This window comes from Pseudophryne corroboree, chromosome 7 (assembly GCF_028390025.1).
Source record: "Pseudophryne corroboree isolate aPseCor3 chromosome 7, aPseCor3.hap2, whole genome shotgun sequence".
In the NCBI taxonomy this organism is placed as follows: Eukaryota; Metazoa; Chordata; class Amphibia; order Anura; family Myobatrachidae; genus Pseudophryne; species Pseudophryne corroboree.
This window is the reverse complement of record NC_086450.1, coordinates 16,011,432-16,027,729: the sequence shown is the minus strand read 5'-3', so window position 1 is coordinate 16,027,729 and position 16,298 is coordinate 16,011,432. Positions and strand designations below refer to the sequence as shown.

General features: G+C 43.1%; 1 protein-coding gene across 1 annotated transcript in view; it reads right to left on the bottom strand.

Annotated features, from left to right (window-relative positions):
* PTH2R (parathyroid hormone 2 receptor) overlaps positions 1–16,298 on the bottom strand; it is a 377,187-nt gene that overhangs the window by 185,036 nt on the left and 175,853 nt on the right. The window contains exons 6-7 of the mRNA XM_063932706.1: positions 10,161–10,347; positions 7,678–7,831 (exon numbers count right to left, since the gene is read on the bottom strand). Of these exons, the coding sequence (XP_063788776.1) occupies positions 7,678–7,831; positions 10,161–10,347 (341 nt within the window). The remainder of the gene's footprint in view (positions 1–7,677; positions 7,832–10,160; positions 10,348–16,298) is intronic.

The following is a 16,298-nucleotide window of genomic DNA, read 5'->3' as shown; positions in this document are numbered from 1 at the left end:
CCTGCTACAAGTTATGTTAGTTGCATGGCAAAATATTTTAGGCCTGACTTATAATTGGCTGAAATTTTGGCAGCGCAAACATAGGTGTAACCATATAATGGCATAATGGTGCACTACATGTGTAAAAATGCAGGTTATGCTGTAAATGCAGCTATATCCCCAATCGCTCTAAGGGCCTGATGCCTCAGAAATCCCCCCTAAAAATTCTTCTGACTCAGAATCACTTGAAAATACGGAAAAATGCAGATGTTTCTTAAAGTTTGCTTGATATGGCCGCATTGTGGCAGGGACAGCATAATTCCACATGAAGTTAATATGGAATATCCAGATATCTCAGGTTTAGCAGAGCAAAAGCATCAGGACTGAAGGGTCCAATCCAGGTGTTGCCTCAATCAGTTGGCAGCCAGGAGCTAGGCTAATTAATTAAACAGCACCTGTGATCAGCCTTTAATTACAGTATGTGTTCAGGGCACAGAGACTTTGCTTCTGATGGTGACTAGCATCCAGAAGGGGGTGTGGGATTATCACGGTCACTAAATTATACTGTGATATGATCATGTACTGCTATGCTGATATGATCCTGTACTGCCCTAAGCCTCCATGTACTGAACACCGACGGAACAGTCAACGTGTGTAGTTTCATTTTATTATGCAGTTTGGGGATTTAGGTCCACACAATTGGTGGTCTTTGTACTCTGCTAAAAATCCCCAGCACAGGACAAGCTAGATGCTGCAAGGATAAAAAAATATATGTTTATTCTGATTCTAGCAATAGGATCATCAGAAGAAAATAGTCCTAAACTGCCTGAAGAAGTGGGCAGCAGTCCCGTGAAACGCGTAACAAAGTTAATGCAGTTTATCAAATGGTGTACCAGATGATCAATATGCAGCTTATCACATGGGGTACCAGAAGATCAAGACACATTTATTTTGATGTAATACCGCTGATCTTCAATAAACAATTTACTTAGAAGACGTGATACTGACCAGTGGCGGCTCCAGAGATGTGGCTGCAACACAATAAAAAATTCAAAATAGGGGAGCCACCAACTGCCAAACATCACCGGCCAGGACTCCCTGGCAGTTGGTGTGGCTCCTCTATTTGAATTTTGGACTGTGCTGAAGCCCTACCTCTGAAACCACCACTGGTGCTGACTACTCATTTGGGGGAACCTGCTCCAGAAAGGACATAATTTGCGTTTAGATTAGAACTAAAGCCAAATCCTGAAAACCTTCATTGGGAAATGAAACCTCTTGAGGAACTACTGTAGATTGCTACAATTTAGCTCATCTCAAGGTTTGGACTGTATTTCCCACACCCAATATACTGTATAGGAGGCGCAAGTTGTCTTTGTCAGGACTTACAGTATGCAAGGATGCCAATAACAAGGCTCAGAACGAAGCACAATTCTGCCTTTGCATTTTCTGTGGCTGTGGATCAGACGACAAGAGCAATAGATTGGGGTCAACGTGTCCTGGCTAGCTGCCATGGATAGAGAATGGATAAATCCAATTTGTCCATCTCTCCACGTACTCACCACCATTCTTTACATGCAACACAGTGCAGACAGGGGAGAGAAGTGGAGAACAATATGAAAGTCTTTGACCTCATTATGTTTTATTGATTGATCTGATCTCAGCGCTGAAAGAAACCGATGTGGGCGTCCTTTGGAATTAAGAGCAATTCCAGCCAAATAGTGCCTGCTGCGATGCAAGGAATAGAGGTGAACTTATGGCGTTCTTTCTTTCTTTCTTTCTTTCTTTCTTTCTTTCTTTCTTTCTTTCTTTCTTTCTTTCTTTCTTTCTTTCTTTCTCAGCAGGAGAAAGAGATCCTGCTTTGCATGTGCTGTAGAACACACTTACTGGGCACGTGTCAAAGCTGAATTAGGATACACCACCCTTATAAGTACAAGGTGGGAGATGTACCAAAAATTCTAAAGCAGGCAGGTGGCGAAGTTGCCCTTAACATCCGACCCATTTCTAGCTCTCATTTTATTGAATATGCTATATAAACGAAAGCTACAGTAGTAGCTGTTTGGATGCTATAGGCAACTTCTCCACTAGTGCATTTCAGAAGGGTTACAGCTCCCCCTAAACCTGTAGTCATACCCCCTACAAAGCAATATGGCTTTGTGAACAAAAAAACTCATAATTGCATTCTAACAGGATTTACTCTTAACACTAAAGTATATAAGGTCCTCTGTGTGTTGATAGCAATTGTTTATTGTCAACAAATTGGTGCAATTTTAATACAGTATTTATACTTTCATGGATTGAGGTTACTTTGTTGTAATCTTTTTAACACATTAATGCCCCCCACAGTGCCAGATACATTAATGCCCCCACAGTACCATATATGCCCCCACAGTGCCAGATACATTAATGCCCCCACAGTACCAGATATGCCCCCACAGTGCCAGATAAATTAATGTCCCCACAGTGCCAGATACATTAATGCCCCCATAGCACCAGATATGCCCCCACAGTGCCAGATACATTAATGCCCCTACAGTACCAGATATGCCCCCACAGTGCCAGATACATTAATGTCCCCATAGTGCCAGATACATTAATGTCCCCACAGTGCCAGATACATTAATGACCCCACAGTGCCAGAGACATTAATGCCCCCCACAGTGCCAGATACATTAATGCCCCCACAGTGCCAGATACATTAATGCCCCACACAGTGCCAGATACATTAATGCCCCACACAGTGCCAGATACATTAATGCCCCCACAGTGCCAGATACATTAATGCCCCCACAGTGCCAGATACATTAATGCCCCACACAGTGCCAGATACATTAATGTCCCCACATTACCAGATACATTAATGCCCCACACAGTGCCAGATACATTAATGCCCCCACAGTGCCAGATACATTAATGCCCCACACAGTGCCAGATACATTAATGCCCCCACAGTGCCAGATACATTAATGCCCCCACAGTGCCAGATACATTAATGCCCCCACAGTGCCAGATACATTAATGTCCCCACATTACCAGATACATTAATGCCCCACACAGTGCCAGATACATTAATGCCCCCACAGTGCCAGATACATTAATGCCCCACACAGTGCCAGATACATTAATGCCCCCACAGTGCCAGATACATTAATGCCCCCACAGTGCCAGATACATTAATGCCCCCACAGTGCCAGATACATTAATGTCCCCACATTACCAGATACATTAATGCCCCACACAGTGCCAGATACATTAATGCCCCCACAGTGCCAGATACATTAATGCCCCCACAGTGCCAGATACATTAATGCCCCCACAGTGCCAGATACATTAATGCCCCACACAGTGCCAGATACATTAATGTCCCCCACCGTGCCAGATACATTAATGCCCCCACAGTGCCACATATGCCCCCAGAATATCTGCTGTGCCGGTGCCTGTGTAAGCGATCTGTGCACGCTGTGCGGCGCCGGTGTCTGACATCAGACGCCGGCGCCACACAGCGCACACAGATCACTTTAGCATAGGACAGGGCCAGCTCCAGTCTCCAACATGGCGGCGCCAGCGCGCGGCGCCCTTTAAGGGTGGCGCGCTGCACGGGCACTCGAGTCGAACATGCCTGGAGCCGACCCTGAGTAGTAGTAGTAGTAATAGTGGTCACAGTAAATCATTCTTCTGTTACTGTAGGTATTCATTAATTTCTATAACACTGATTAACTCCAGTGGAACTTTATATACTGTAGCATGTAAAAATACACATGCATGCATTGGTGGACACACATGAAACACGCGTTGAGTATTAGAGGTACAGTATATAGACACTGGACATTGGGCCTAATTCAGACCTGATCGCTCGCTAGGGGTTTCTTGCACTGCTGTGAACAAATAGTTGCCGCCTATAGGGGAGTGCATTTTTGCTTTGCAAGTGTGCGAACGCATGTGCAGATGAGCGCTTCAAAAAAGTTTTGTGCAGTTTCTGAGTTGCCCAGGACTTACTCAGCCACTGCTATCACTTCAGCCTGTCCGGGCCCAGAATTGACGTCAGACACCCGCCCTGCAAACGCTTGGACACGCCTGCGTTTTTCCAAACACTCCCAGAAAACGGTCAGTTGACACCCACAAACGCCTTCTTCCTGTCAATCTCCTTGTGATCAGCTGTGCGAATGGATTCTTCGTTAAACCCATCGCACAGCAATGATCCGCTTTGTACCCGTGCGACGCACCTGCGCATTGTGGTGCATACGCATGCGCAGTTGTGACCTGATCACAGCACAGCAAAAAAAAAACTAGCGTGCAATCAGGTCTGAATGACCCCCATTGTGTGAGTGATGTAGTAGGGGAATTCTAGGTGCATAATGCAGTTCAAGATGTTTGTTTTGTAAAATCAGTTATAAATTATAATAATACAAAAGTGCATTCTGTCTATTCCGCTGCATTTTGTTGATTTTCTTTTGTTTACACAATATTAATTTAATATCAGAAATAGATACTGACCTAGAGAATAAAATAAAATTGCAGAGTGACCTTAAGGTAGGTACACACTAAGGGATTTGCTCTATGAGTGACATCGCCTAGTGTTTCCCCTCCCAGGCCGGTGTGGTCAGCGGCTGGGCATACACACTGAGCAATATAAAGATTTTTACCAAAACAGGTACTCGGGCGCAGAAAGGGTCACTATTCTAATGCTGCTGCTAAACACACAGGATTAGTCAATCCTGTAAACACCAAAACATAAACTAACATAAAATAGCAGCGCTTAAGTGTGTAAACTATCAGTCATAGATGGATTGAATGACAAAATTTTACAACATTTATTAAAATACTCCAATAAAAACTAGTAAACCATTTTCACCGACAAAATTATTTGAGTAATAGTGTCCGTTCCTGTTAGTAATAACTGGACCAATGGTGATATGGAAGTTATTTGAGAAACTGATGGCACAGTCCCAATGATAACTTTACCGCTCTTGCGCCGCTGGAGGAAGAAGTCCCTTTGGAAAGTCCTTTAGTTAAGGGTTAAATGTTGTTCATATGTCCTCACCAGATTGCGGAGCTGATTCTTTGCGGAATAGGGCTCAAATTAGCCTGAGATGAAATCCATTCGCCAAGAAATTGTGATGGTCCAGTATGGTCCGGGCACTCATGTATCAGCAAGTGGTCGGTGATAGGCAATAATACCTAACGCGTTTCGCTGCAGGAACGGACACTATTACTCAAATAATTTTGTCGGTGAAAATGGTTTACTAGTTTTTATTGGAGTATTTTAATAAATGTTGTAAAATTTTGTCATTCAATCCATCTATGACTGATAGTTTACACACTTAATCGCTGCTATTTTATGTTGGTTTACACTGAGCAATATGCCTTTCAAATCGCTCAGTGACATCACGCAGCGGCCGGACCATGCAGGCAGCTCTTGGACGACAGTCCAAATTGAGCTGCCTTCATGGCCGACAGCGAGGGTCATTAACGACCCGTAGGGCCACACAGTGCTGTTCGGCTGCAGCATGCACACTTGCCAAGAAAGTGAGCGATGTCGCTCAGGAATGGTGAAAATGAGCGACGACGCTCATTTTCTCGGCAAGTGTGTATTCACCTTCATGCACTGTCAACAATTTGTTCATATCAAACCAAGGTGCTTTAGATGGGTGTGGTGTGGTATGTCGGTGGCCGGGCTCCCGGCGAACAGCATACAGGCGCCGGAAGCCCAACCGCCGGCATACCGACAGCGTGGCGAGCACAAATGAGCCCCTTGCATGGTCGCTGTGCTTGCCACGCTGTGGGCATGGTGGCGCGCTACATGCGCCACGCTATGTATTCTCCCTCCAGGGGGGTCGTGGACTCCCACGAGGGAGATAAACTGTCGGTATGCCGGCGCTGGTATACTTTGCGCCGGGATCCCGACAGTCGTCAACCTGAAGACCACCCGCTTTAGACATAAAACAGTTATCGCCATCAATCTATTCAACACATAATGGAAATAATGACCCTGCAAAATACTGGTTATATCCATCTATAATGTTTAATTTATCAGTAGCCTTATGGCTTGTGCCAGGGGTGTAAAGTACGACTAGGAGCCAAAAGGTGAGATATTTGTTGGTTAATCCCTAACTCCCCTTCTTTGCTCACATTCACTACCAACACTCCATCCCAGCAGTACCCAGACACACACTCTCTCCAGGGCTGTCGAGATGGGGAAAGGGGGGATACTATTTCCTGGGACCAGGTCATCTTACTTTTAAGAATTAGCTGCAGCTCTGTCCACATCTGAATTAGGCCCTATGTGCATGCTTTAGGCAGGAGGGTCCCCCGAATGATAAATGACAGAGAAACTGTGTCTGTGCTCCATTCAAGCATAGTGTGTAGTTTATGTATCACTTTCGCTGTCCATTTACTTCCAGGCTCTGAGCCAGCTTGAGTACTGCTCATGTATAGTACATAGTGGAGGCTACCGGGGAGATCTCCACCCAGCAAAACTGTACTCTATAGGCTACAGCGTATTACATCACCAGATCAGATCTCTGATATATCCTGCAGTAGGAATTTGTATAACAGACCTGATATCTCAAACTGATTAAACAATGCAGAAACAGCAGTCTCCACGTGCTCTCAGGCTTCATATATAGACCTTTTAGTTTACTAGTAGGACAACATTTGCTAAATCCAAGTTGTCTTTACACTTTGATGTACGGCATGCACGCTACAACATAACACCTTTTAAAGATGGACGCTAATGCAATTGAAATTACGATATTCTCCGCATCGCAACTGCTAATATCTGCAAGTGAAGCAGCCATCCAGAAATTAAAAGAGACAACCACCGGAGCTATCACATCTCATTCACAAAACATAAGCAAGGACATGGAACATCGGGAAGCACTATGGATACGCACAATGGACATGGCAGTGGTGACGCAGGTGCCATGTTTTTGTACATAAGTGCTCGCAGTTGATGGCAGATATATGCCCCAAACATGGCAATGACATGCCAGCATTTTTGTTGCCACTCCCAGTTAACTCCCCCCAACGGTTCCTTTCTGGCAATCACTCTTTATGACTAAATCTTATTGCGAGTGGGATTGCAGTGGGCACCTTGACATATGCATAATGTGATCGCGGCAGTTTGCAGTTTGACAATAATCGCTCGGTAGCATTGGACGTCGAAATAGTATCCATTTCTCAATCAGGCCTTGTGTGCAGATATACAGTATTTTGGCTGTTTGGAACTATGCTATTGGAAGATAATAATTGATTGAAAACTGATATTTATCTTTGCCCTTAGAACATTTAAGACAATTAGGCATATCTGTTTGGAAGTTATATTTTCTCTATCAACACAAAAAAAATGTGATGCTATAAAGCTCTATTGAGACAAGAACATGCACTACTCTAAATGCATATGTATATACTGCATAAGTAAATAAAAGCTTGGCAATATAACTGACTCGTATGCAAAATGTAAATTTCTGAATAGTCTTCAAAATCCAAAGGGCTAAAAAGTTAAACCAATATTTACAATCAGCCCAAAAATGCAGTCAATCATATAATATTAATCCTTGAAAATCAAAAGCAAAAGCAACACATACAGATGTAGCCACACTCATTGTTGCCTCGGTACAATACTCTCAGAATATAACCCAGTAACATGATGTGAGTCTCAGTGTACACCATATACTGTACTTAATAAGAGAAGTAACTTACCCCAACCTATGAGTGTGAAACCCCATAAGTATCTAGTGTCTGAAAAGAATGCTACGAATATCAAGCTGTGCAGGTAGAGTCCTTCCACCAGAATCCAGTAATAATTTGTAGCCAAAAAATAAATAAACATTACGACGGCAATCTTACATCCAACCTACAGAGAAATTACAGACAGGATGTTATGGTCATTGTGAAATGTTATATATTTGTTTTTGAATAATGAAAACGTAAACGTTATTTGTTTAACAAATATTATGATAATGATGATTTTTCCATTATAAATGCATATTATTATTATCCTTTTTTTATATGGCCCACAAGGGGTCAACAGCGCCCTTACAACATGCATAAACAGAAACTGTATGAACAAAGCAAGAAAATAAGTGTAGTATAGTTCAGGACAGTGCAGGATATGGACAAGGTTGATAAACATTGCTTCCGTAGTAGTCATAATACTCAAATAAGCAGTGGGGTGGCTGAACCCAAAGGTTTGGTGCTATTGTTGGCAGTGGGGAGGAGATGATGGTAAGAGCAGACAGACGGGGGGACACAGAGAGGAGACATGGTGAGCAAGAGCATGGAGCATTGGGTTAAGATGAGAGCTGCAAAGCTTTAATGTAGTGATGTAGTGTCTGATAGGGAGAGGGAGAGAATTCCAGAGGTAAGGAACAGCACAGGCATAATCTAAGAGATGGGAATAGGAGGACGTTTTCAGTTGTTAGGAGAGTCAGCGTTCATTTGTTGAGCGAAGTAGGAGCAAGTGTGATGGGAGATGAGGTCAAGAACACCCAATACATTTTCAAAACATTTCTAAGGCCGTTCAACCCCCCATGTGCCTGAATCGCAACTCTGATTCTGTGTGCACACTCTCTGGACCCATGCACAGTGCGATTTAGATGCATGCACAGAGTAAAAAATGTCTGCTGGTACTACTGAAGCTTTAATTGTCTATAGTTAGCTATTCCTCATTAACTAAACCTTTTCATACGGCATACTTCCCAGCTGTTCCGATACCAGCAGGACAGTCCCGCAATAGTGACGTTGGGGGAGCATTTGATCACCTGCTGCTCTGCCGATCCTCGAGTGCCATGTGCACGAGAGAAAGCGCTGTCCCTGTGAATCTGCTTACCGCAATTGTCAATATCCTGGAATTGTACCATGCATTAAACCCCCCCCCCCCCCCCCCTCGTGCTTTCAGCTTACAATTACCTGCAGCCAGGTCCAGTGTCCAGTGATCGGTGATCCAGAAAGGCAGCCGGTTATCTGAGACTCTGCTCCGCTGTGATCCCCAGTGCTATAAAGTGTCATGTTGCTTCACAGCATCACTTTACTTCACCGGGGGTAACGGCAGGAGCACAGCGATCAAATGACCGGCTGCCCTCACTGGGTGCAGGTATTATTATTTTTTTACGAAAATGTCAGCAGTCAAACTGTCGACTCTGTTAGATCAACAGCTGAATAGTATGCTTGTATTTGTCACTAATATCTTACTATGGGCTAACAAATACAAAATATAATGGTCGCTGTTATATTACTTTAGAAAGGAAGTTATTCTATTAGTTTGATTTTATTTTTGGTTTAAAGAGCTACAATTATTTAGAAGGCAAAACCAGGTTGATAATACCAGATAAACAATTGCTGCTTTAAAAAAAAAACGGGCAGACTCGCACAAACTTCCCACACCTCCGGAACCCGTAGGCTATTACGTTTGGCTGATAGTATGGGTTACAGTATACTCTGTAGGAGAGATTGCACTTTAAGTGTATTGGGGGTCATTCCAAGTTGATCACTCGCTAGCAGTTTTTAGCAGCCATGCAAACGCTATGCCGCTGACCACTGGGAGTGTATTTTAGCTTAGCAGAAGTGCGAACGGTTGTATCGCAGAGCGCCTGCAAATTTATTTTGTGCAGTTTCAGAGTAGCTCAAAACCTACTCAGCGCTTGCGATCACTTCAGACTATTCAGTTCCGGATTTGACATCACACACCCGCCCAGCGTTCACCCAGCCATGCCTGCGTTTTTCCGAGCACTCCCTGAAAACGGTCAGTTGCCACCCAGAAACGCCCACTTCATGTCAATCACTCTGCGGCAGCCAGTGCTCCTGAAATGCATCGCTAGACCCTGTGTAAAACTACATCGGTCGTTGTACTCGTTACTTCGCGCGTGCGCATCGCGCCGCATACGCATGCGCAGAACTGCCGTTTCTTTGCATGATCGCTGCGCTGTGAACGAATGCAGCTAGCGATCAACTCGGAATGACCCCCATTGTAAGTTAATATAATAAAATGTTTAAAACGGATATTTTAATTTTTATAGTGGAGTATTTTAAATAGCATTATAAAATGGTATTTAAAAAAAAAAACAATCCTCTTATTTAAGCTTAAGACCAGTTGGATATAGGCAATACTTGTCTTACAGTATTTATATACCGCAAATAATGCCAGTGTTACCATAGTAATCCATAGTATTCTTTAATTGACTTACATATTGTGATTTATCCAGTACAGGAGCAACCATGATGCTCCGTAGGTCCCCCAGAAGCATTGCATCTAGTTCCTTTATGCCTATGTGAGTGTGAACCACTCTGTCCTTAATGAAAATGCTGGCAGCTCTCAGCATGAACGAGACAAATAGATGCATGTGGATGTAGTTCCTGGTACAGTGCAATCTCCTGCAGAAATGTAGATTTAGATTAGTACTCGTACAAATAAGCGCAGTGCGTTCCAAAAACCCTGACAGCAACACAGCTAAGGATAGGACACAGAGGAAGCGTTCTGTAACCCTACAGATTGTTCCTCAAGGAGCGCAAATCATTGACCAAATAAAACATACACTTATTTGAAACTAGTATTTGAAATAGCAATTTCCTTTTCTTAAGTAATTAACTAACGCATTTTGTGTTACAACATTTGCAGATGGTTTTTAAGAGCAATTATTATTATTATTATTATTATTATTCAAATAGTACCCTACGGTAGAATGACTGGGGTCTAAACTTAAACTGCATTGTGTTTGGAAGATTTTTGTTTTTCTGTCTAGAAATCTTGGGAGGAGATGTATCAAACCTTGGAGAGAGATAAACCTTGTAGAGAGAGATAAAGTGAAGAGAGATAAAGTACCTGCCAATCAGTTTCTAACTGTCATTAATAGGCTGTGTTTGAAAAATATCATGTAGGAGTTGATTGGTTGTACTTTTATCTGTGTCCAAGCTTTGATTCAGCCCTGCTACACACAGGAAAATGTGAAACGCGTGAGTCCATTCTCCAGAGAACAGTGAATAGAAGTGAGTACATATCAGTATTATTGAAGATTTTACAAGATTTGTGTTTACAATCTTTATAAGGTCGGTGTGTATTTGACATTATAAAGCATTTATGTCAGATTGCCTCTAATCCAGGGTCCCCTTTTCTATACCAAGAGCCTTGAGCTGTTTAGGTCTCCTTTCATGTACAGTATGTAAAAGAAAAGGTTTTGTTGCTGTTGTTCATATTCTCATTATTTCTAATCCCTTGTCGCATTTCTGATGTAGCCCACAGGCTCCGAGAACCTTTTCTTATAAGGCATGCTTGTTATTCCAATAAATGTTATTATTGCAAGGGCAAGTGATCCAGTATATTGTTCCTGGTGCCTCACATGTGCTGTAGTGTTGAATTTGTCAGATTTGTATCCACATTTGTTACCATTATTGCTGATACCTGAGCTAACCATAAAACACACTACAGCTACATTATGTTATACACTTTGTGTACTTTTGTTATTTACCGTACTGTAGCTGCAGTTTTATTGTATGGCACTGTTGTGCGTTTTACCTAAAATCTCAAGTAAAGCATTCTCTAACCTTCACCTACTACATTTTCAAATGTAGGGCCTGAATCTGAGTCACACTGCAGCAGCGGAGTCGGTGGCTGCTACTTTTGACGGCCGCCTGCCTGGTACTTTATGCAAATACCACTACAAGCATTTCCTTGGTGTACAGCGGTGCATCGGACTTTGCAAAGACTGAGACGTCCAAAAACCATTTGGTGCATCTTTAGACGTAATCATCAGTTGCCCCATTGAAACTTGCACAGCCCTACTGTAGGTGCAGATTTTCCTTCTGAGTACAGCCTCCTATGTGAGCGATTAAATGCCTGTGTAAGCAACCACTTCTTCGACAAGCCTGCAACACTCCTATAACACACTGTGTGTCTGATTAGCCACCCACTGCCCAGGAACCCTTAAAACATTTTTAATTCACTTTTGCACACTTGGGTCTAAAGTCCCTACTGTAACTCTGTATGAACACAATCGGGATGCATGTGTGGTTTGACTTTAGTAAAAAAATTGCTCAACTGTACCCGATGTCGACATAGACGCAAACACCAGTGTAGACACACCTCAGAGGATGTGCTCAGCCATGGCCAGACTTCTACAGAACAGCATTTGCATGCTCTGAATGGATTTGCATGAATTATTTATTGTAATAATAATAATAATAATAATAATAATAATAATAATAAATAAATAAATAAATAAAAAAACTTCGCTAAACCAATAAATTACTTTAACATAAAAAGCATTCTTTTTGAAAACAATTCTACTATCCCTTCTCTTATAAAAAATACATTGGGGCAGATGTATTAATTGGAGAAGGCATAAGGAAGTGATAAACCAGTGATAAGTGCAAGGTGATAAACGCACCAGCCAATCAGCTCAAATATGTAAATTAACAGTTAGGAGCTGATTGGCTGGTTTATCACTTCCTTATGCCTTCTCCAGATTACTACATGTGCCCCATTGCTTCTTGTGCTTACTTTCAAAGAGTGACGAGTGTATTACTGGTTATTGCAATGTTTCAAAAAATAATACAGTTTCTAAAAAACAAGTTTAAATAAAGAATTGTGAATTTCAAAGCCATTTGGACTGGAGTAACTCTTCAAAATAATTTGACTTACTAGTACGCCTGCTCAAAAATGTTTTCTATTTTTTCACCAAAAAAGAATATAATTATCTCAAACAATATTACATAAACCTTGATGAGGAAGGGAATGTTAATAGAAGAATGCAAGAAAGAATTTTTTTTTTATTTTTTTTTGGGGGGGGGGGTTATTTTTTTAACAGAAATTGTAGAAAATTTTAATTGAAAGTCTTTATATGAACTGATACTCTGCCATTCCTCCTTAGATCACCTACTGAACAAGTAGCGCTGTCTCAGGGAGTGACAGTAAGTCAGGCAAGAAGAACGTAGCCCAGGTCATTTTAACACCCTACTGGGCAGTTGAATAACATTTATGCAGCATTTTCTATACCACCGCCACAGAAAATAATCAGTTTTACCACTTCACTGGTTTATGTTCCAGTTGTGAAATTCAGCTGCAGTATCCTAGCAACAAACTATTTGCTGATCTAAACCTTCCCACTAATGGTTGACTATGTTCATTTTATTTTTAGATTGCTCTTTATCTATTTTTAGAATTGTATATGTGACTATATTTGAAGACCTTTGGTTAGGTTTGTTTTTTTTGTATTATCACCCTGATCGGAGAGTACCTTTATATTTAATTGTTTTATTGAATGTACCCTAAAACATGCTGAGTGTATTTCATTGTTGCAGTATGTTCTTCTCAATTAAAAAAATAGGAATTTAATACCTACCGGTAATTCCTTTTCTCGTAGTCCGTAGTGGATACTGGGATTCTGTACTTTAGTACCATGGGGTATAGATCGGGTCCACTGGAGCTTGGCACTTTAAAACCTTTAGTGTGTGTATGTGTGTGCTGGCTCCTCCCCTCTATGCCCCTCCTACCAGACTCAGTCTAGGAAACTATGCCCGAGGAGACGGACATACCACGAGAGAAGGAATAAATACAACAGCTGTGAGGCAACAAGCCAAACACACAACCATAACCAAAAGGAGGGCGGTAGCCAGAATAGGGGATAGCAACACCAACCAAACCAGGATAGCACAGCTAACCTAACAACATAATGGGACCGCAATGGCGGGCCAACCAAATACTTTTGCAGGTAAGCAGGAATCAAAGCACTGAGGTGGGCAGTGCACCCAGTATCCACTATGAACTACGAGAAAAGGAATTACCGGTAGATATTAAATTCCTATTTTCTCTTACATCCTAGTGGATACTGGGATTCTGTACTTTAGTACCATGGGGAAGTCCCAAAGCCCCCAAATGGGTGGGAGAGTACTGAGACCCCTGTAACACCACCTGACCAAACTGAATGTCATCCATGGCCAAGGTGTCGAACCGATAGAATTTCACAAAAGTGTTCGAACCAGACCAAGTAGCAGCTCAGCACAACTGTAATGCTGAGACACCCGGGCAGCCACCCAGGAAGAGCCCACAGACCTTGTTGAGTGGGCCTGAAGAGACGTCGGCAAAGGCAAAGCTGCCAAAGTATAGGCCTGTTGAATGGTCAACCTGAGCCAACAAGCAATTGATTGCTTAGAAGCCGGATGACCAATCTTTGTGGCATCATAAAGGACAATCAGCTAATCAGATTTCCGATGATGAGTCATCCTTTTGACATAAACCTTCAGAGCCCTCACCACATCCAAGGACTCTGGCCCAATGGAAGCATCAGACAACACCGGAACTACAATGGGTTGATTGACATGAAAAGCGGAAACCACTTTTGGCAAAAACTGAGGACAAGTCCTGAGTTCCGCCCTGTCTTCATGAAAAATCAAATAAGGGCTCTTTCAAGATAAGGCCCCCAAATCAGAGACACATCTTACAAACGCCAATGCCAATAACATCACTGTCTTCCAGGTGAGAAATTTTAACTCCACCCTATGCAAGGGTTCAAACCAGGCTGATTGAAGAAAGTACAAAACCACATTGAGATCCCACGGAGCTGCGGGAGGTACAAAGGGCGGTTGCAGATAAAGAACTCCTTTTAGAAAGGTTTGTACTTCCGGCAACATGGCAAGTTGTTTTTGGTGGAAAATAGAAATGCCAAAATCAGAACTTTAATGGAGTCTAAGTGTAGGACCATATGCACACCCGATTGCAGGAAAAGTAGAAAATGACCAATTCTAAACTCCACGGGAGACACCTTTCTACTTTTGCACCAGGAAACATACTGAAATGGCCGGGCATGAAATCAACCTTATTGGATTGCCTCATAAGCAGCAACCATCTTGCCCAGCAAGCGTATGCAAAGATGAATGGACACCTTGCAAGGGTGGAGCACCAAGCGGACCATAGCCTGGATAGCCAAGGCTTTGTCCATCGTAAGAAACACCTTCTTAGACACTGTATCTAGTATCATTCCCAGGAACTGAAGATGTTGGGTCAGTTCCAGGTGAGATTTCTGAAAGTTTAAGATCCACCCATGATCCATAAGCAGGCGAGTTGTCAGATCAATGCTCCCTGGACATAGCCTTTATCAGGAGATCATCAAAGTAGGGGACTATGATGACTCCCATTATGCGCAGTTGCAACATCATCTCCACCATGACCTTGGTGAAGACCCTCGGAACCGTGGACAGGCCAAAGGGCAAGGCCTGAAACTGGAAATGGTCGTCCAAGATGGCAAACCTGAGGTAAGCCTAATGAGGGGGCCACATAGGGATGTGTAGGTAAGCATCCTTGACATCTAGGTCTAGGGACACCAGGAATTCCCCCTCTTCCAGAACGGAGACCACTACCCGCAGGGACTCCATCTTGAATTTGAACATCCATAGATATGGGTTTAGAGCAGGGATGGGGAACCTTCGGCCCTCCAGCTGTTGTTGAACTACATAAACCAGCATGCCTTGCTACAGTTTTGCTATTTGGCCATGCTAAAACTGTTGCAAGGCATGCTGGGATGTTTAGTTCAACAACAGCTGGAGGGCCGAAGGTTCCCCATCCCTGGTTTAGAGACTTCAGGTTTAAGATGGGTTGCACCGAACCGTTCCGGTTTTGGAACGACAAAAAGACTGGAGTAAAAACCCCTGTTGTGGAAGGGAGGAGGTACAGGAACCACCACCCCTGTCTGCAAAAGTTTTTGAATGTCCTCTTGCAAGGTAACTTTTGCTGCGGGCAAGACTGGTAAAAATCTGTGAGTAGGAAGTGTTTGAAATTCCAGCTGGTAACCTTGGAAAATGAGGTCCTTCACCCAAGAATCCCGGCAGGACTTCACCCACACGTGGGCGAAGTGTTGAAGGCGAGTACCCACCTGAAAATCGCCCTGCCGCTGGGGCCAACCGTTACGCAGAGGGCTTAGCGACAGGGGATCCGGTGGACTGGTCCAGGGAGGCAGCAGCTGCAGGTTTACATGACTTACCACGAGATCCTCTCGGAGTGGTGGAGAAGCCCCGGTGCTTGCCTCTGAACCTCGCCACACGAAAGGACTGCAAAGAGTTTCCTGTGTAAGTACATCTAGCAGGTTGCACAGCCAATGGGCAGATAGGTAGACTCACCCGCCGTGGCCTGGGAGATCCATTTATTTAATTCGTCCCCAAACAAGGCATCACCTGTAAAGGGAAGATTTTCTACACCCTTTTTGGAATCAGCATCCGCTGACCATTGACGTAACCATAAAGCTCTGTGTGCTGAAACAGCCATAGCAGTAGTGCGCCCATTTATCTTACACAATTCCTTTATAGCCTTGCTCATAAAATTAACAGCATCCTGTATG